The sequence below is a fragment of the Stylophora pistillata genome, chromosome 5 (assembly GCF_964205215.1).
Source record: "Stylophora pistillata chromosome 5, jaStyPist1.2, whole genome shotgun sequence".
NCBI lineage: Eukaryota > Metazoa > Cnidaria > Anthozoa > Scleractinia > Pocilloporidae > Stylophora > Stylophora pistillata.
In genome coordinates this window covers 26,373,624-26,395,722 of record NC_142523.1, presented here as the reverse complement: position 1 = coordinate 26,395,722, position 22,099 = coordinate 26,373,624, and the positions used below count along the sequence as shown (strand labels likewise).

Genomic DNA, 22,099 nt, shown 5'->3' with positions numbered 1-22,099 from the left:
GCATCTTTAAAAAGAATTGTCCTATCTAGGTCAGAACATCATCATTTGGGCTCTATGATGGGTACTAGGTTTTCACTGAAGGAAAAAAATTACCTTTATTTTGCTAAACTGCTATGTGTTTGTAGTGCCAATCAGAGCCTGTCTTAGAGTAATTATAAGCTATGAGTCAAGGTATTTCTGTATGATGACATTGATGTGTCTTTAATGTTTCATTTTCACTCAACAAATACAAAATAAAGGCTCTATGTCAAGACTTTGGTCTGTTTATAACATGAATTATGCTCAAAATTCCATTTTGCTTGAATTGGCTTTAGAGGGGAATGGAGAGTTTGTGCCAAAAACTTAACAAACCGTAATAAGCCAAATTGTTCTCAACTGATTTTGATAAATGGGTCACTAAGGTATATACTGGATTTGGTATGAAGGTTATTCAAGAAGGCAGGTGAATGTTATGGTTTTTTGAAAAATAGCAAATTTGGGTAGTGATTTTGACCTCAAATTTGACCTAACTTTAGCCCCAGGCCCCTCTCTGTCTAATCATCTGAAATCAAAGTTACATGTACGAAGTAAAAGCTCCACTATTGTAGAGTCCATGGTCAAATTCATTTGGTAGCATAATTTACCAATTGAGTTTTATAGCACTTTCAAATTGCCCCCTAGAAGGATGAATTTCTGATGTTCTATAGGCCACAAATGGGACCCCTCCTGAAACTACAGAGCAAAGAGTCAGAGAAGTGAGCTAAAGTGGCTCTTGAAATATCTTATCACGCTCAACTTTTGTGCCAAGTTTCAGCCAAATCGGTCGACTACCACTTTTGGCTCCTGGAACACTTTCTCAGACAGGGACACTCAAGCCAGAATAATAGGACATCTTTTTCTATTTTCATTCATTTCCTTTAAATATACCAATGACTAAGGAATAATGATCTCCTGATACATTTTCATTACATAATGATTTATTAATGACGTTGGAATAAGATTTGAAAAGAGCTTCCATGTTTATTTTAAGTTTCAATTTGCCAGCAATACTTCGTTTCTCTGTTGAAGGGTTCTTGATTATATATAGTTGATTCTGGTCCACAGACAACCCGCTAGTACTCTCCGAAGCTAAATTACGACTAAAACTACAAATAAATTCATAAAAATAACTCCCACTATAACATTATGACAAATACTTCATGTGGTCTCTTTTAGCATTTCCATGCGTGTACTCATGTTACGGGAAGTAAAACTTAGAAAAAAGCTAATTAGGCTTACTTATTGTGTGGTTTATTTGTTCGTTTGTTTGTTTGTTAGTTTATTTGTCTGTTTGTTTGTTTTTGCAATTTTACTTAGGGTTAAGAGGAAAGGGTTAACGTGGTCAATGTGAACCTCTGTTGAATCTGTTGGTCTTTTTACTTCAAGTTTCTCCGCAGATCACTAAGCCTCCGATAAACCAGTCTGTTACCGAAGGGCATCCAGTCAACTTCAGTTGTCGAGCCTCAGGTGTGCCAACACCAACCCTAGTCTGGAGTTTTAATAATGGTAGCCTCAATCAAACCGATCGCGATGGAGAATCGTTGCTAAAATTGCCAAGAGTCACAAAAGAGATGAAAGGCACTTACAAGTGTGAAGCGAAAAACAAAGCAAATACTACTAGTTCCTCTGCAACACTGCGCGTTTATGGTAAGTTTAATGATAATGATAATGAGGACAATGACTTTGACGATAACGATAGCGAAAACAAAGACGATGACGATGGAGAAGGGGACGGATATGGAGATAAGGCTGTAGTGATTTGCGAGACGAGAACAAACGAAGAAAAAAGTAAAATTGACGGCGCCATCAAGGGTTGACTAATACGAATTAATGCAATTGCTGCGGGGATTATAGAGATGTGCGAGGTTTTTGGGAAATCGAGCGGGTAAATTTTTTGAATAATCAGTTCCCTGGCTGGAAAACATCGCGTTTGCAAATTTGTAAAAGGTGTGGAATGATGTGACCTGTCTGCTGATTGGATAACTTTCAACAAGACTGGCAGATATCGCCAGCTTTTAAAACTGCGGGTTGACGTGTGAATGAGAGTACATATCAACCCTGACAAGTGAATAGGCGAGTGCTGTATTTCCTGTGAAGGAAGGAGCAAAAAATCAAGACCAATGGAAACCAACTAGTGTGCGTTTGGCCGCTGGTATTACAGATTTATAGCTTGTTTGGCTACTGCTTGTAAATATTTCGAGAAAAAATGGGCATTCTGCGCAATGTGTTGTTGAATAATTCCCGAGACGAAGCCTTCCGCGCGTAATTCTTAAAAACTCGATGACAGGCAGCTGAAAAAGCAAGACGCAAATCCATCAATTATTTATGCGACGCACAATTTAGAATCTCAACTATGAGCCTGGGGATGAATGGATCGGGATACATAATCGATCTGTGGAGTCCTTTTGATACGATTGTCAAGAGGTTGATTTAAAATTTCAAAGTATTGGAACCGTAGGAAATTTTTTATATTCTTAGTCGTAATTTTGAGCGGTTGCGACATTAACCAGTCATTTATCAATACGGGGCTTGAAGTTCTTTTGTGAGGCCTTTTTCAAACCTTTTCTATCCAAAGCAACATGTTCCAGATGTTCCTTTTATGAGGTCAAATTTACCTTTTTTCTTTTTATTAATCCAATTTTGTTTTACTTTGGAGAGTTGTATCTGTGAGTTACGATTTTTTCCATTCAATTACCCCTTATTTACAACGTAGGAAAATCCTCTGCTCAAGTTGTTCCAGATCCATATCCAACACTCACAACAGGAGATGTCCTCACATTGACCTGCCAGGTCAACGAAGACACAATAAATGTAGCTTGGAAGAAAGATGGAGACTTGCTATCGAAAAGAGCAAAGATTTCTACACAATTGGATAAGAAAGAGAGTAAACTTACCATTAATAAGGTTTTGGAAGAAGATGGGGGAAACTATTCGTGTGAAGGACGTAACAAGCTTGGGTTTGTGGCCTGCTCCTTTGTAAAAATAACTGTCAGAGGTGAGCACAAAACTTCAATAATGAAGTAACAAGGTCATTGTTATAGAAGAAAACTTCCACCTTACTTTCTTCTCATAGTTTACTATTGGTTTTTGTTTACTGAAAAAAAATTATTTCTTCAAATTAAAAAGAGATGACAAACAGTGGCAGAAACTTACACATGTAGATATCTACATACTACATGCTTTCCCCATGGAGGATCACAAGAACATAACCTCGGATCTCTCCATAGAGCTGTAAAAGAAATTTAAGTTATTTCGCTTTTAAAAAAGAAGTCAATCACGGGCTAAAATAACGCACAGTAGGGATGCGCACAGCCATTCCGGACGGTAACATGACTATTATTACTGTAACAGTTACTATCGTTGAGGTTTATCTTATGGCTTCATATTTAACTGACACAATTAGCTGAGCAAGTGTCACGAGCCATGCAAGGTTCCAATTCTTTGTGGTATTACATTGGTGGATCATTGGCAGCAGTAATTGTCGTTTCGCTGATTGCCTGTTTCTTTTGCAAGCGTCGAAGGACAGGTGAGGTCCAGTTGTCCTGTTTTATTTTAGCTAGCTTTGTTTAAAGTAAGAAAAGCTAAAAATTGGTTAAATTGATTATTTTTGTCTACCTCACCCCACACTTTAACTGTTTCCTCGAGCTTACCCTTACACATAGAAAAACCAATAAAACGTACCAACGGAAATTGGATTTTTTTCATTATTAATATTGTAATAGTGATAATGATAATTATTATTATTATTATTATTAATGTCGGTATTTTGAGAACAATTGAAAATGTTAGCTAATATTCGGTGCAAATTCAAATCATGCTGCCATTGTATAGCAATTTTATAAGATACTTGATTAACTAAAGTAAAACAAGTATTTTCCTCTTTGTCTCCTTCCTTAAATTCTCCAATTGGAATTGCAGCTATGGCTCTGTAAGTCAACTGTTTTACCTTTTAATCACCAAATTTCTACACGTGGAGTTCTCGCCATGTGCTTTAATATTTCCCATGCTATCTCTATAGTCAGTAACATAAACTTACTATTGTTTTGGCTTTTTTGTGAAGTATTGTTCACTTTCAGCCAAAAAAGGTTAAATTCTCTCGTTACCCTTCTCATTACTCACGACCTTGAATGATGATTGTAACAGAGATAATATCACTTCTTTTATCATGGTCAATATGCCCAATTATTATATGGCTGTGTCTGACAAGGACTGGGAACTACAAAATTCACGAATTTGATTGGCTGAAATCAATATTGAAAGCGGTCTAGATTTTCCCATCTAGACCGGTCTATAAAAAAAAGATAGTAAGAATATAAAAAATTGGCATATAAGACACAGCCATATAATAAACATCTTATTAACCGAGCTAGGTATGTCTGTGTGGGAGAATCTTGATCTCGGTCGCTGGTACAGTCACTGCACTCGGTCTGTACTGGTGACCTAGGTCAAGGTTCTCCCATACAGACCTCCCGCTCGGTTAATTAGAACTAATTAACATTCATTAATTGTTATTTAGAATCAGCTTCATTTGTTCGTTTGTTAATTCTTTTCTTTCTTGTCTAACAAGTCTCTTTGAATTTCATTTGTTTGTATCATTAAATTCAATGTCTTTTTTCCTTTAATTCAGCATTCAAGTACAATTTTCTGGTTTAGAAACCAACTAAAAATGTTTCCATGATTGATTTCAACAAACAACGTGGTTATTTTTTTTTTTAACTTTATCCGATTCGCAGTGTACTGGCATAATCATAGTTACAAACGTGTTTTGTGAAAAAATAGGTCCCTGGTTTGGCAAAACTTTGTGTTCTCACTATCTGTATGGGTGCTTAAAATTGATATAAGTCTGGGCAATCAATCAGATTATACTAGCATATTAATATAAACTTTTTTGCGTCTGATCTCTTTTTACTTTATCGCTTTTCTTTGTAAATATGTAATGCTTCCAATTTTCAGTCCTGATCAAGAGCAGGCAATTCAGATGGAGCCATTGAATGTAGAGGTAGATGAATGGGAGATTGAGATGAGCCGTGTCCTGCTTCAAGAAGTCACTGGGCGAGGGGCGTTCGGAGCCGTGTGGAGGGCTCTGCTGAGCTCACCAAATGGAAGACCTGGAAACCGAACAGTCGCCGCTAAATGCTTCACACGTAAGATTCCTTTGACTCGATATGTTAATACATATATAGATTCCAGGGGTGGATTAAAAAAAAGTTTATTCTGGAATCAATACACACCCTTCCCCACTCTTCTCCGCCTATAGATAAACACAGAACAAACAGGAGAAGATGCAAACAAATTAATTCAATAGAATCAGCCAGTTTAGCGATACCGTCATTGCAAACATTTTTGTGTCGGGTATTTTTGAAGGGGTGGAGAGGGGGGGGAGGTGGTCTCCTGGATCTTCCCTCGAGCTCTAAATTCGCCACTGGATCCACTGCAGCTTACTTTTCCCTTAAACTATGTTTTATCAAAGTGCAAGTACTTCCGATATAAAGTGACTCATTCCCATTTTTCCAGTGGTTGACTTCTCGGGTTGACGGGGGCATTGTAACAGACTGATTGGATGGTGGTTTTCGATAGTATTTCCGATATTGTGGATGGTCAACGCACGGCCGTCGCCCTGGGTTCTCATACGGGACATCTAAGTTTTCATTCAAGCGCGCTGGTAGCATCTCCGAACGGCAAAAAGGAAAATGGAAGGCCATCGATTTCAAACCTCTTTGTATCAATCACTTTTTCGCGATTTCGTCATAATGTTGGGTTAATCACTGTAAATGTTTATTGGGAGTTTTCTCGAAGCTTTCGCAAAGAATTTTGGTTTAAAAGTTCCACTTTTTTCCCGGTTGCCAATGCAACAATTGTTTAAATTGATATTTATCATTTTCAACGATTATTCTCAGCATTTTTCACCACTACATAAATTCCATGAACTCATTACCTTACATATTATATTTATTATCGAATAACCTTTATTTTTAATATTATATATATATATATATATTTATTAAAAACTGGATCATTGGTTAATGCAATTCAGGAATTTTTATTAGCTTAGCCATTATGGTATATTAGCCAATATACCATAATCTACAAATATGGTAAGCGTACGCGTCAACTTAAAATTAAAAGGGAGCGAGAAAATTTAAGTGAATAAAGGCTGATAGTTTCGAAAGAAACTGTTTGGGGCTGCGTCGGTGGGGGTAACGAAATAATTTGGATATATCAACAAAGTTGAAATGGTAAATTAGCCACCGTAACGATTACAAAAGCTGACCTTTCGAGCGTTAGCCCTTCGTCGGAGCGAATAGAGGAATTATGGGTTGTGTGTGCTTTTAAAGGCAGAAAATGGAGCTACGTTATTGGTGGGAATTTACCGTTTCAACTTTGTTGATATATCCTAAAAAATTTAAGATTTGGTAAGATATGTCATATCTTGGGGGCGTTTTGAATAAAACAATTATTCCACTCGCGCTTGTTGGATATAAGATGATTATAGCCAACTCGGCGCTACGCGCCTCGTTGGCTATCTATCATCTCATATCCAACGCTCGCTCGTGGAATAAATGTTAAATACAATGCTTTTTATTATTTCTTTGTCAATCACATTTGTCATAGCCTCTGGCTTGGGAGATCTAGGCAACCACTCCCCGTGTAATAGACTTTAAATAAAATACGGAACAAAAGCCACAACAAAAATAATTTACATAAGGATGCTAACCAAAGAAAACCAAGAGTCCATTGTTAGTATTTGAACCTAAGCTGGTTCCGATCTTATATCGACTCAGCAGTGTCTAGGGAGAACTCGTCAGCGAGTTGAGTAACGTACTGGTTTCAAATAATTTCATCTGAATGGTAAAAGGAAGATGTGAGGTTTGAAACCCAAATAGACTATTTCTCAGTGTCAAGCTTGAAACAAATGCATTTATCAGAATGATTATCTATACATCAACATACCCTGTTGTTGTAGCCACTGCTGGAGAGGAAGGAAGGAAATGTTTGATGAGAGAAATTGAGCTGGGAAAACTTATCGGTGAAAACAATCAGCCAAACATTGTAAAGTTCATGGGCTGCGTTACAACTCAAAGTAAGTACTAAGTGTAAATCATTTTTCTATGTATAAGTTATTAAAACTACTACACTACTTCTTTATATGAGCTCCATAACCAGAATAGCATGTTGATCGGACGAATTTGTGATTTCTTTTTTTATTGTTTTGTTTTTTATGTTTCTTTGTGTGTGTGTGTGTGTGTGTGCGTGTGTGTGTGTGTGTGTGTGTGTGTGTGTACACGCGCGCGCGGTAGCGAGATTGTTCCTCTTTGAGAACATTTATCGATAGCCCGGTCACGAAGATCTTGAACGCACGACCAGAGTATCTTATATCACTAATCTTGGTAACTGGGCTATCTTGCTTCCTCATTTAAAAAATTTAGGCCAAAGTCTCATGAAGGAAAATCCTTAAAATGAGTCCTCTTCCGAAGTTTTTAATAGATATTGTGGTCATGAGCCTTCACTTTTTTTTCTTTAACGCCACTTCAAGTTCACCCAATTCTCATCATGGAATACATGCCATGCGGCGACCTACTTGGTTACCTGAGAAAATGCCGAGGAGTGAGGGATCGGTATTATCTTGGTGATGGTAGGGCTCAAGATTTGACCAACTATGATCTTGTGATGTTTGCCAAACAAATCGCTGCCGGTATGGTGTTCCTTGGATCGAGAGGGGTAAGTGAAGTCCTTCGTTGTTGTCATAAATCAATTCTAACTCCGAAAAATCTCTCATGGCCCAGTTGTTCGAAGGCCGATTAGTGCTAACCCAGGGTTAAATTTTAATCCCGGTTTCTGTATTTCTCTGTTCAAAAGCAGTTTTGGAATGATTTTCACAATTCTTTTCAGAACAATCGATCATCAAATTTTAGACAAATGAAATTACACTGAATTTTCTTATAAAGCTTTCAGATCTAAAATCGAATTTCACACTAACCCTGGGTTATCTTAATCCATCTTTGAACAACCCAGCCCAGATCTTTAAACTGTTTGCCATTAGCTTGGATGCTGACCAAAATTTGTAGGTACGTTTCACTTATATAAAGTCTGAGACCTTCTTTGGACCGTGGTACTTTTATCACAGTAAGCAGATCACTTCGGATGTCAAACTTATAGGACCGGTTATTCAAAGAAAGTTTAGCAGTTGTTTAACAAAACTGCAATCTAAACTATCTTCATGTTAACCGAACCTTTTGTGTGAGCCTTTTATTTTTATGATCGAAGCTGAGAGAGCCGAAAACTTACAGTCGAGGGACATTTATTCAAATAATAGAGAAAACCCGACGCCCATTGCTTGGGTAAAACCGTGGTTGGGTTGGACCTCGTTTAAATAACTAAACCTTATTGATGAATGTGGGACCTTGTACAAAAGGTATTTTTACTTTAATGAGGAAAAAGATATGAGAGTAATTTTCATAATAGTTTGGTTGAAACAGCTAAAATAGGATGCCTACTGAGGTATGACTACCCTAAGAAAAATGGATGCAACGGTAAAATGGTGGGATACACGCCAACCATATTAGATATTGGTCTGTTGTGAGACACTCCACTACGCTACCAGGAACAGGAAAAAAAGCAAGAACCGAGCCTTTTTTGCCAATTTTAAGAAAAAAAGCGAAAAAACGGAACACCCCTCGATATTTGTAACAAGAAACGAAGGTAATGAAAGGAGCAAATTGTTTTTCTGAACGGTCTTCTGTTGGTTTACCATTTCTAAATTTTATTTCACTGTCATAATCATTATTACTGTGATTATCATAATCATCATCATCATCATCACTACTGCTTGCCATTTTTCCTGAGAAGATAGACGACTTAGTCCTGACAGCCTTGAAGAACTATAATGCCCTGCCTAGTTGTCTTTTTCTCTTCGCACATACTCAGACGTTTAACTCGCCGTTTTCTCATGAAATGAAATAATTTAGAAGCTTTCACGTCATGGATCTTTGTCTCCTGGTAGATCATCCATCGTGACCTTGCGGCCCGAAACATTCTCCTCGATAACAACTATGTTTGCAAAGTGACCGACTTTGGCATGGCATATCAAAACTTCAAATATGGCCATGGAAATGCCAAAAAGGTAGGAAGTGCTTTTTGTTGTTGTTGTTGTTGCTTTATCGTGGAGCTTTCCAGAAACAAGCTGTAAACGCCAGCATTTTTTCAGCATGAAATTAACTTAGCTCGACCACCAACATGGCTTTCATAGTTCACATTGACCTAAAAAAAAGGGAAAAAGACAAAGTAAAACGCTAAGGATCGGGGTACATAAATTTCACTAAAGTTGTTTGTAGAAAGTCTCGCAAAAGGAAGTATGTTTTCTATTTTCTAATAGGGCTGCTTGAAAGCTTTTTTTAAAGAATGGCAAATTTATTTTTGTTTTACATTTTTACATAATTATATTACGTAGCTTCACATTTTGTAAAATATGACTTTGCCGAAGAAGAGAGATAATTTTTAAAGCAAAATCTAGATCTGGGGAAGCAGACATCTATTCTCGCCAAATGCTACAAATAGCTTCACTCATTACTATCGCTACTACTCGGTTGCCCCCTTCAGTCCTCTCATTTCCTCTTGATTTGAGTTTCTTCTTTTCCTCCTCTGTCTCCGACTCATTCTGTTAGAGGCTGTATGCACTGATCCGAAAGAAGTTTCCTTTGGATACTTTCTTTATTCTGCACTAATCCATAGTTTTCATGGGAGCAAAACCTCCTGTATGCGCCTTTCCCATTGCCATCTTAATTGAGTCTTTCTCTTAATTTAATCATGCACTTATTTTCTCCAAGATAATCAGTTGTAATGCATCTCGCTGTTCAACGACCCAAAATATTTAGCTCTTTTTCTTTTCTCATTTTCGTTAACCACTCTTCTCGTACTTGTTTCATCTTCCGCGTAAAAAAATTGACAACTTTATTTTCTCAAACTGAATGAAGTGCATGACGGACCAACTATTCTTTTGGTGTTCAAAATTTCACAGTGTTTTTGCTTACACTACCACTCATTTTTCTTTGCAAAATAACAGATACTTAGGAAGAATTAATATTGAAGAAAATAATAAAAAAAAAGATGTAAAGCAAAAATAACAAAAAACAATTAAAAAACAAAGCAAAACAAATAACATTATGATTATGATAGTTTAAACAGAGGTTTTAATGTTTGCTTCCGCAGGGATGTTTGCCAATCAAATGGACTGCACCAGAAATTCTGCTGGGAAATCTCGCTGGACTTTCCACTTTGAGTGATGTGTATGTATTGTGTATATTCTTCCCTCACCTCAACAAAATGATCATCCAATTTGATTTTTTTTTGTTATTACTTCACATCCAAAATTCACTTGGCATTAACTGTGGAATATTTCTGATATATTCATCAGGTGGTCCTATGGAATCGTTCTATATGAGATCGTTACCCTTGGTAAAGTTCAATAAGAATAATATTTTATAATAAAGATTTGTTTTTACTTTTTTCCAGACCTTTTATTCCTGAAATGGGCCCTAAACAAGATAATATAGATGGCTTACATCCTCTTGCCTTAAGTTAATTGACTAATGTTCCAGTCTTGTAAGACTGATCAAGTAGTCTTACTTCTTTTGTTAAAATGAACCCTGATAATGGGTTCGGGTGGAATTGTATAACCTCCAGGAAAAATGTGAGACAGTTTTCGTTTTTAGGACTATCCCGTGTTCAGTACAGATCATATGCTTTTTACACCTGAAAATCAAGTCTCAGTAACACTGTTTTCATCTTAATGTGTAGCAAACTGTTTATCGATAGTTAATCTCATGAAATGAAATGAAACAAGAAGTAGAAGGCTTCCATAATGTTCACTTGTTAGAGACTACTACAAAAACCAAACACAACAAACAAACTTTAAACTACACGGACTAAGAAAAATTTAGATTTGGGCATCATCAAGCTATGTAAATGCAGATTTCTTTTCTGTTTAAAATGAAGTCAAAAAGGAACATGACGTCTAAGCCGTGGCAATTTCGTGGAACACGTTTATACGCACTCTTATCATTTCACCTGATAGGTGTTTACAATTGTAATCAATTATTAAAATTATAGCTCTCTGACTACAATTTCAACAACTTTATCAGTGATGTATTCAGTAATATCACATGCACACGTCCTTATGCCTTGACAGGAGGAATTCCATACGATAGATGGTCAGAAGGAAGGGTGGTTGCAGAGGTCACAAAAGGATATCAGATGCCAAAGCCTGATCATGTTGATAAAAAACTGTGAGTTGCACCTTTCTGGTGCGCTATCGACGTGTTCCAATGTATAGCCTAAAATTCAACACATCACAATAAACAGTTCTACTTGTAGAATTCTTTGCAATGGACAAATTATAAAAGCTGTCTTCTTTTAAAACTGTGAACTAAGAGCATAAGCTATTCAGCTCTGCTAATGCATGCCTACGTACTTTGACGAGGTCAGAGCGAGTGAAATAGTCCAGATATGTTTGATGACCCAAAACGAACCTAAACCAATATTTTCGTTAAAAGGGTTCCTGTAGAAGAAACTTCTTGCAATTCTTCGCATAGTCCAAAAAACGTAGTTGACAATTGAGTATCATTGTTTAATTTCAGGCATGATATGATGAAACGGTGCTGGAATTTTAACCCTGACTTCCGTCCTCCATTTGAAAACCTGCGACAAAGAATGGACAAATACATTCGTGAGGAGGTTTGTTTTAAAAAATTTAAAACTTCCAAACATTCTATGAATTTTGAAGCCTCTAAGATTTCTCAGTACTTTGACACCATTTAGTTTCGGGAGCAATGCTTGATGTGATTGGTTTTGTACCCCAAAGTGCTGTAAACGGCTCAACTAAAACCATTTAGATCCCTGGTCAGCGGTTATTTCATGCTCGTCACGCCATCTACGCGCATTTCACCATTTTCAGTTTATAAATCTCTCTTAAAACCACAGAGATTCTCAGTCCACCTTTGAAGTAACTGCACTTTTCAGCTTAACATCATTGTACATAGTGCTGTGTTGCAAGTCTACAACCCTTATTTCTTGCTTTCCACCCCAGACATATGAGGAACTACTTAATCTGGGAGCTTATGACAAGAAAAAATACTCCAGGGTTGAGGATCTTGGAGATGAAGATGCAGGACCGAGTGAGGAAGTTGTAAAGAAGGCCGCTGCAAAAAGATTGGGAAAATGGTCCAGTGCCCGTCGTTAGGGTACCCTTCTGTCACTTCACAGTGCTAAACTATGGGTGATAACAGCGATGATTTGAAGGTCTTTCCATATCAGAGAAACAAATGAGGTCTTTGTTTTAGATAATAATTCATCAAGTTAATTGTTTAAAGATACAAATAATTACTGAATCAATTCAGTTGAATTCAGAGCAGGAGAATTTGGGTAGATATTTCTTAAATTTTCTTAATTGATTAAAACAGGAGAGAAAGAGATAAAATAGTAACATCCAAACAATTAAAAAGCAAAACAAACTTGAGAAACGGCCCGTCCATACTCCTTAAATTTGCGAACTGTTGCAGTGAAAACGTTCTGCCGTAAATTGTTTTGTAGCAAATCTAGTAAAGAATCCTCCCAAGGATATTTGAAATTTGGTAATTTTTTTCTGTAGTTTGGTAATGTATTAGTTGTGTGGTATTAATCACCATTGAAGTATCCCGTATGTTGACATTATCGATTCCATAATATGTTCTTTACCTGAAATGCAGTTTGCTCTCATATTGCTTTGTTTAACTTTCGATCCATTGGCATTTGAAAACAATTCATTGCATTGTTATTGAAATGTATTGCTTTGCTTTAAGAGCTAAATGCTTTTGTCGTAAACGGAGACAACCGTCTGAATAGAGTGAGTAAATTTAGGTTAATTTTCTTAAGTGATTTCGGTTCGTACGAGAAAAAAAGGAACCCCTATTGAGGAGAATTCGTTTTGGTTAACAGACACTACTTTTCCGTGCTAGAACGGAATTCTTATTTGAAAACTGAATGGAGTTACATCATGTAGATTTATGGGCGTTATTTCAGTACTATACAAAAATCACACAAAAAATTGTGTTTAGTGTTATTTCACACACTCTATTTAATATCTGCAATTAAAAGGTTAGAAGCATATGTTATGGCTTTTTATTGATCGCAAAATTCCTTTAAATTGATACATTGCCGTATCCTTGCTTAGCTTTCCTAGGGATGACGTTGTCCACAAAGAAGAATTGTCAAAAAATCAATGGTGTTTTTCTCTTCAGCGGTAATTATATTCCATCCAAGGGGAATCAATCAATCAGACACCTACACCAACTCCTATTGTTGAGCTCGTAAGAGAAAGTTTTAAAGTGTGTCCACCTGACAACCCCATACAGACGAGTCTGCACGACCCCGCACCGATTTCGCTCAAATTTTGCTCACTTGTTGCCCACAATGAACCTACAATCGAGACCAAACGGCTTATCCAGATACTAATTTTCAAAACAGCTAAACAAGTTTTAAGTTTTTGGTAAAAGATGCACAAAAATCTGTGCAAAAATGCAGTGAATTCATGATGTGGGTATCAGTGTCCAAAATCTCAAGCCAACAAAAATATTTCGCTATAGTTAATATTAGAAACCTAAATCTTTACGTGCGAATATAAAAAACTATATGATTGTCCTGTTTTTATATATGTGAGCTATCGATATCAAGCTTAACAATTTTCACCATTTTGCGAAGTAACAGAGAATACTCCAAAAATAGCGGCAATACGCGACAAACGGCCTTGTTTTGATTTATTTCAATACCTTTTCCAACTCGAATTGATGATCTAAGCAATTACAGAAATAGAAGTGTGTGATGTTTCCCTTTTTTGATGAAGAATTTTCCCTTGAAATACATCAATCCGGCGTGCCTGGGAGGGTCACGTGACCGAAGTTGAACTGAGATTTGAAAAGAACTCCCATGTTTGCTACGTTTCGTTTTGCCAGCATTAGTTCGTTTCTCTGTTGAAGGGTTCCTGATCATATACAGTTAATTCTGACCTACAGATACCCCGCTAGTACTCTCGGAAGCTAAACTACGACTAAAGCTATAAATAAATTGAAAAAAACAACTCCCACTATTACATTATGAAAAGCGCTTCACGAGGTCCCTTTCAGCATTTTCGTGTGTGTACTCATGTTACGGGAAGTAAAAGTTAGAAACAAAATAGGCTTACTTATTGCGTGGTTTGTTTGTTTGTTTGTTTGTTTTTGCAATTTTACTTAGAGTTAAGCAGAAAGGGTTGAAATGGTCAATGTGAACTTTTCTTGAATCTGTTGGTCTGTTTACTTCAAGTTTCTCCGCAGATCACTAAGCCTCCGATAACCCAGTCTGTAACCGAAGGGTATCCAGTCAACTTCAGTTGCCGAGCCTCAGGTGTGCCAAAACCAGCCATAGTCTGGGTTTTTAATAATAGTGACCTCCCATCTGACATCAATCGAACCGATCACAATGGAGAATCGTTGCTAGAGTTGCCAAGTGTCACAAAAGAGATGAAAGGCACTTACAGGTGCGAAGCGAAAAACAAAGCAAATACTACTAGTTCCTCTGCAACACTGCGTGTTTATGGTAAGTTTAATAATAATGATAATGATTACAATGGCTTTAACGATAGCGATGACGAAAAGAAAGACGATGACAATGGAGAAGGGAACGGATGTGAAGATAAAGCTGTAGTCATTTGGGAGGCGAGAACAAACAAAGAAAAGAAATAAAAGTGACGGCGCTATCATGGTTAATTGATACGAATGACTGTATTTACTCCGTTGATTAAAGAGATGCGCGCGTTTTTTGAGAAATCGAGCGGGTAAACTTTTTGGCATCCTCACCTAACGCTTATTCGCGGTTTAATGACTGAGACATGCGCACTACAGGCTTTAAAATTGCGACAAACATGCAAACACTCAAAGATAACGAATACTCAATATGAAATAACATCTAAAACAACTAAATCACAATCCTTTTTTAGTAGTAAAATAGGGCGAAACACGAAGCCGTTAGATAGGAAAACGTCAATCTTTGACAAGTCCTGCCTAGCCAAGTCCGAACATCATTATTATCTGCTGCCAATATGGGGGAATATTTTACCACGCTTAAAATTTTATATCAATGTACCCAGAAGACAGGGATTTGCTGATTCAACAAGGAATAACAAGTCAAAAGTTATGAAAAATAGTTGCATTCATTCCAACATCATCATATAGCAGGAAAAAATATGAAACCTCTTTTCAATAGTATCCAAAACGGCTTTTTCATAAAAAAAAATCTTATGCTATGGATTCAGGAACTGAAAAAAGATTTGGTGATGAATGGAATTCATTCAAAGAACGACAAAAAAGTAAAGCGGTGTTTTAAAACTACCCTTTGTATTGTCTATGTTTTCCCATTATCTTTAAACTTTCGCGTAGTTTGTCCAAAGCCCTTACTACTCCTAAAATGCCGAGTCCTAAATCATTTAAAAAATAAAGCTCAGCAAGCGGTATTCCTTCCCAAAATTTTATCAGATGCTGTTTACTGGCATCGGTGATCTGATTTCCACTCAGATCAAGTGTGGTGAGTTTACATGTTGGTGTCTGTAATGCTTCGCATAGACTGACAACACCGGCATCGGTGATCTGATTTCCACCCAGTTCAACTGTGGTGAGTTCACATGTTGGTGTCTGTAATGCTTGACATAGACTGACAACACCGGCATCGGTGATCTGATTAAAACGCAGATCAAGTGTGGTGAGTTTACATGTTGGTGTCTGTAATGCTTGACCTAGACTGAAAACACCGGCATCGGTGATCTGATTTACAGTCAGATCAAGTGTGGTGAGTTTACATGTTGGTGTCTGTAATGCTTGACATAGACTGACAACACCGGCATCGGTGATATGATTCCCATTCAGATAAAGTCTGGTGAGTTTACATGTAGGTGCCTGTAATGCTTGGCCAAGACTGACAACACCGGCATCGGTGATCTGATTTCCTCTCAGATCAAGTTTGGTGAGCTTCCATTTTGCTCCCCTTTTAGAGGCTCCTTCATTCACTTCAGATTCTCCCTCTGCATCGATGTATATATTCGATACATATTCTCCATACAGTTTTCTATGTATTTCTTAAGGTGCTGACAAGGAGAATTTGTTTAACAATCAAGAGCTGGTTTAGTTGGTGATCATTTTCTTTATTCTCCTAACCTTAATGTTTGATTCAGGGGTGATATTGTAAGGAGAAATTAGATGCCGGTCACTCTTAGGGAGTCAAACAGTTCACCAGAGTCTTTTTTCTCTTTTCCAGTTGCACATTTACTTCATCGTGTCCATGCTTTTCTGTCATGTTATTCTCTTCACTCCCCTGTGTATTGTGGTGTTCTTTTCTCTTTGAATGCTTTAAGACCCTCAAGTCTGTCTTTGGTGGGTATAACCTGATGGAAGAAAATTCACAACTTTTGACTCATGTAAACATTGTTTTACATAATTTCAATTTATATACCAAAACATTGTTTTGTTTGACAATAACAGTACAGACCACCCAAACCACTGTGTTTTTCACCACAATATCAATGTCAAATAAAACGAGTCTTTCAGTGCATGGCATGTTGGAATATGACACATTGACATGAGTAGCATTGTGTGTACTCTCTTATCAACAATGGAAAATTAGCCAATTAGATTGCGACATTACTGCAGTAAAAAAATATTTGCACCCATACCTGAGCATAACAACCTTCTTCAAATGACATGGCTGACGTGAGGTCAACCTGCAGAAAGAAAGAAGACACAAATCACATATTCTGGGAGTAAAACCATTTCATTATAACAAAACCTTGCTGTATTGAATGCATTCCATGGTTTAACATCAGCGTGCATATTTTCCATACTGTTCTCCACACATTTCTTATACTACCATCAAGGAGGATTTGCTTAACAGTCAAGAGCTCCTCTAGTTTGTGATCAATTCTTTTATTCTCGTGACCTTGGTATTTGATTCAGCACTAATATTGTAATGAGAAAATAGCTTCTAGTCACTGTTAACTGAGTGATTAAGGGGTTCAACTTAATTACCTTGCAAAGGGTGTCACGATGATACAAAAAATGCTGGTTACTTTGAATAAATTTTATTTTTCCTTTTTTTTTTTACTTGTCAGACTTGTCTAGTATGTATTTAGAAACCTCAGATGTGATCATGAGATTTGAGAATTAAAAAAAATGAAAGAAGAGAATCAAATAAGGGAAACCATACAACTGCTCGTTGATCATCAGTTGTGACCCTTTTAACCCTAACATGATCAGTCCACATATTCTCCATACTGTCCGCTATACATTGCCTAAGGTGTTGACAAGGAAAATTTGGTTAACAATCAAGACATTATTTTGTTCGTGATCATTTCCTTCATTCTCACGACCAGGACCTTAACCCGTCGTTAACGTTAACTGTCACTCAATGAGAAATTCTGTGCCAACACAAACTGATATAACATTTTTCCAGAATTCTAGCTTGTTTCCGGTTTCAGAGGCCAGTTCAATCTACCTCTCCCGTGCCAAAGATTTGATGATTACTCTCTAACTTTTGACGTGTTGAGAATGTCATTGAGTAGGTTCAGCAAGCAGTGAAGAGGTTAATGTGGGATTCAGTGGTGATATTTCAAGGACAAATTAGTCACTAGTCACTCTTGCAGATCAAAAGGTTAAAAAAGAAAGGACTTACCTGGATTCCCTTCTTAATTGCTAGTTTGGCCATCCTCACAGCAACAGGTCCTCGGGGAAGAATTTCTTCAGCTAAAACAAGTGCTCTTTGATATGCTGCATCACCAGTTTCAGTTTGTTCAGCAACATAATCAGCCAAACCTATTTCTTCGGCTTCTGTACCATTGATCATTTTGCCTGTAAAAATCATTTCCTTGGCTTTTGAGATACCTACTAGCCTTGGTAGACGTTGAGTACCTCCTAAAAAAAACAGAAACCGACAGGCTGTCAGACCATTTTGCACCAACTTTATGAAGTGTGATCAAAGATGATAATAAGTGTTTTGGACTAATTCTAACATCAATTAATGTCTGACGTTAAAAACACAGTTACTCATTACGTTCCAGAATGCTGAAAATCTTGTCTTAGAGAGTTTCAAATTTCAAATTTTTCAGGGGAAGCATGCCCACAGAACCCCTCTCCTTGAGGGACCTGTTGCTTTGCAACCATCACACTTGCAACACAATCATACAGGCTGCCTACTCAGTTCATATCATACATTTATTACACCTTCTAATGACAACCCTGTAAAAGCTCTGTGATATCATTCATTTCAGATGCCAAGGCTGAAATACCATTAGCTGACTTGCACACAAGACTTAATGAATGATGCACTCTTTATGAATTGGAAAAAAGGGATTTAAACCCTCTAACTCCCAGATGTGATCATCGCGTAACTTCTTCCCATGAGTTCAACATGCTATCACCTTGCATTGGGTTATGAGAAAAGACAGGCTTATCAGCCAGAGGGTGCGATCATGATCTAACATCAAACTCTCCCCTCTGATTTCCAAGGAAATGTAGAGTGATTAGAGGAGAGAATTGCTAATTCGATCTTGGGAGTCAAAGTGTCAACCTTTAACTCCCACGAGTGACCAAGAAAGAATTTCTCCTCATTTCTCCATCAATAAAAAATCAAACAGAAAAGTAATGAGAATAAATAAAATTATTCATTGGTGGATTAATTACCAGTAAGTTGATGCAACACCAAATTCTCAGAACTATAACATAGATTGAATTGTAGGACAGGACCTCTTCTGAATTGTCATTGCCTATTGTTGTGAAGAGTAGCCTACTAAATGCTAAGGAGGGGGGATGGGTGAGGCAGCTTGTGATAGCCTAAGGGAAGAGGAGTTAGGTCATTTGTGATGGCCTTCAATTCCATCCAGAGACAATGAAATTCCTAGCTGCCATGGATAAGTAGCAGAATCTTATGAAAACTCTACCTGCCCCAGGAATAATAGCCAAACGAGTTTCTGTTAGCCCTACTTTAGCGTTACTTGCAGCAATCCTAAAGTCACATGACAGGGCCATTTCAAGGCCACCACCGAAGGCGTGGCCATCTAAAGCAGCAATTGTAGGCATTGGTAGGTTGTGTAGTTCCATTATTGCTGCCCGAGCCATGGATACAAATGGTCCAACCTCATGCGCTGCCATTTTGGCTCTCTCTTTGAGATCAGCTCCTGCACAAAAAATACCTGGGAGTGACAAAAGATAGAAAAACTTGAGTAATACCAACTGTAATAAGGGTTCTACTAGAAAACAAAAACAAGCATGAAATTATTTTAGTTCTAGAATTCTACTGGTTGACAAAACACTGGTCTACTTGTGTTCTTATCCAACACTGTCTTTCTCCAATCACGGGGATGAACAGTGCTCACAAATTAATTGCAAGGAAAACTTGACAAACTGTTGGAGTTGCCAGGGATGACCTGGCATCTCTTTTGGAAGATACCATGATAGCCTACCTGCAGCTGCCTTCTATCTAAGTATGCAACAATCACCAGGAACTCCTTTCCAATTTGTCTGGAGGGGAAGAGGCTACTGTTTACAGCTAAGCTACTTCTACTCAACTCAGAGAACCACCTGGGTTCCCAAGACTATTTTATTGATGTTCCACTTCTACTACTAATACTTGACCTGAAGTATCACTTTTGAAATTTTTACCTTGTGCATCACTTTTGATGATAACAGTTCTTACATTCTTGTCAAACTTCACACAGGCAAGGGCATCTGTAAACTAAATAACAAGAAGCTAACTTCTTGAATGCTTCTCTGCAAGGATCTTATTGTCAAAATCAAGTTAACAGCTATAACTAAGGTACTTAGTGTACCCTCTGGTGAAGAGCTAATCTTTGACAAAATTATTTTCACTCAATCATGTCTGACTCCATTCAGATTTGTGCATATTTTTGAGAAAGTTGTAACACATTAAACATGATTAAAGCAATAAGGGATTTTCCTGTGTTTCGTGGAGAATTTGCTAAAGCTGCATAAACCCAGGATTCTGTAAAGGGCTGGCATATAAATGTCTCCAATTCACCTGTACCCCCTTTGTTGCTGTTCAGATGAAGCTATCTTAAAGTAAGGGAAGGGTGTGTTATTGCCACTTTAAATTATTCTAAAAGAAAGAAATAGCTGAAGGTGATAAGTGCAACAGAGGGATTCACAAGGGGTGATCCTAGAGCACCCATTAGGACTGGGGCAGGCAAGAAGTATAAAGCTGCAAAAGTCGATGACCCCTGGAAATTGGCAAAAGTAGGGTGGAAATTGACCCCCTTACTGATATGCACAACAAAATGAAAGGGGTCTCACCAGTCTTAAGAAATTCTTGCTCATGGCATTTTTTGCCTCTGGTCTGTTCATCACAAACAAGGCAATCCCTGTGATGGAATACAGTTTATCATCATTCTGGAAATATTTCAGTTCAACTGATCATAGAACCAGGCAAGATTTCTGCGCAAACCCATGCATACAGTTCTTAGATAAAGAAAATAATAGATTGCCTTTAGGTGAATAACTTTTTTTTTAGTATATCCCATTCAGAAACTAAATAAAATAGTTTGTTTCCGTTAATATACCAAAACATGGTGGAAAAGTAAACTGTTGACATGCAGTGCGTGCGGTCTTCAAAACAACAACAGAGACATATGAGGAACTTCTTAAGCGTGCTAAGTTACCTACGCTTCATAATAGACGCTTACAGGACATAGCAACACTAATGTATAAAGTAAAGAACGATCTAGTACCCAGCTACATATCTGAGATATTTACTCGAAAGGGTACTCGTTATAACCTTAGGAATAATGACTTTGAAATACCACGATTTAACACTATACGCTATGGTAAACACACACTAAGGTATCAAGGACCATATATTTGGTCCAAATTAGAAAATGGTATGCGTGAACTACCAAGCCTTAGTATCTTTAAAACTAGAATCCGTAGAGTTGACCTGGTCAGCCTAGTGGAAGACAGTGGCAACTGCTGCAATCTTTGCAGCACGTGATTTTTTTTTTTTTTTTTTTTAATTATCTGCATGGTACAAGTATTTTTATGTTATCTGAACACTGTTGATATTTCTAAATATTTTAAAATTTTAATGCATAGTTTATCGGCTGTATTGTTACTTATTATGATACTGTACATAGTTTTTTTTATTAATTTAGTAAAAGTAGGTGTCCCCAATTAGCTCTATGAGCTAAATACATTGACACGGTAATAAAGATTTTATTATTATTATTATTATTATAGTTTTGTCTCTTTGATTGCCGGAGGTGAATCGTGCTTATCGATTACTTATGGAACCAGCCAATTAGCACGCGTGAAAAGCAATATTCACCTGTGTGGTATTTATTAATATGGGGTTATTTAAGGCAAAGACTGCACTTCATGTTGGTTTACCGGCAAAATAATCCATGCAGGATGATGGGAGAAACCGGAAAATTTGGAAAATCTCAACTTAGAGGGGAAGTTAAATTACGTGTGTGAGTTCTACACTCAATAAGATAGATCATTCCATATTTTGGAAAATCACGCCGGTGAACCGATACAAAAGTGCGATGAATGAATGAATGAATAACTTGTTTTAGACACGTGACATCGATACGTCTAAGAAAAAGACTCGTTACAAAAACGTACGTGTATGCAAAAAATTATGTACGTGTATCTATTGCGATCTATTGCTTTTATAAATTAAACTTGAATTTTCCAAGGATTTTCCGGTGCAAAAGAAAAAATAGGTTCTTGAACAATCGGGTCGCTCGTAATATCAGTCGCTTTACTAACGAAAAATCTTTCCACATCTAATTTACCTTCGTGTTTACCGTTCAAATACCGAAGACTGAATTCTTCTGCCGCTGATGTCGCGCTTTCTGTGCTGTAATTGGAATTGTTTGGAAAGCATAAACTTCTGCAAGCAGAGATCTTTCTCCAATGATGGATTACAGAAAAAATGCCAGCATTGTTACTTCTTGGAAATCTTTTCAAGATCGCCGCCATTTTGGTCCTCTTGAGATACTAGTTATGTAATTGTCATC

At 37.2% G+C, this 22,099-nt stretch overlaps 2 protein-coding genes across 2 annotated transcripts in view; one reads left to right on the top strand and one right to left on the bottom strand.

Moving 5' to 3' along the window:
- The window catches only part of LOC111345804 (fibroblast growth factor receptor 3-like), a 38,296-nt gene extending 25,138 nt beyond the window's left edge, over window positions 1-13,158 (top strand). Inside the window, exons 10-22 of the mRNA XM_088760045.1 lie at window positions 1,405-1,665; window positions 2,732-3,013; window positions 3,422-3,544; window positions 3,937-3,946; window positions 4,972-5,162; window positions 6,983-7,099; window positions 7,553-7,737; window positions 9,020-9,139; window positions 10,225-10,301; window positions 10,430-10,470; window positions 11,204-11,300; window positions 11,652-11,748; window positions 12,101-13,158. Coding sequence (XP_088616171.1) covers window positions 1,405-1,665; window positions 2,732-3,013; window positions 3,422-3,544; window positions 3,937-3,946; window positions 4,972-5,162; window positions 6,983-7,099; window positions 7,553-7,737; window positions 9,020-9,139; window positions 10,225-10,301; window positions 10,430-10,470; window positions 11,204-11,300; window positions 11,652-11,748; window positions 12,101-12,253 — 1,754 coding nt within the window. The 3' untranslated portion in view covers window positions 12,254-13,158. The remainder of the gene's footprint in view (window positions 1-1,404; window positions 1,666-2,731; window positions 3,014-3,421; window positions 3,545-3,936; window positions 3,947-4,971; window positions 5,163-6,982; window positions 7,100-7,552; window positions 7,738-9,019; window positions 9,140-10,224; window positions 10,302-10,429; window positions 10,471-11,203; window positions 11,301-11,651; window positions 11,749-12,100) is intronic.
- Window positions 13,159-15,001: 1,843 nt separating this feature from the next.
- LOC148731113 (methylglutaconyl-CoA hydratase, mitochondrial-like) lies at window positions 15,002-22,099 on the bottom strand. Its single transcript, XM_088760056.1, has 7 exons — window positions 21,875-22,099; window positions 20,376-20,443; window positions 19,728-19,800; window positions 19,007-19,258; window positions 17,743-17,981; window positions 16,748-16,795; window positions 15,002-16,459 (listed from the first exon to the last, which is right to left on the bottom strand). The coding sequence occupies exons 1-7, from the start codon at window positions 22,059-22,061 to the stop codon at window positions 16,382-16,384; spliced, it is 945 nt and encodes a 314-aa protein (XP_088616182.1). The 5' UTR covers window positions 22,062-22,099; the 3' UTR covers window positions 15,002-16,381.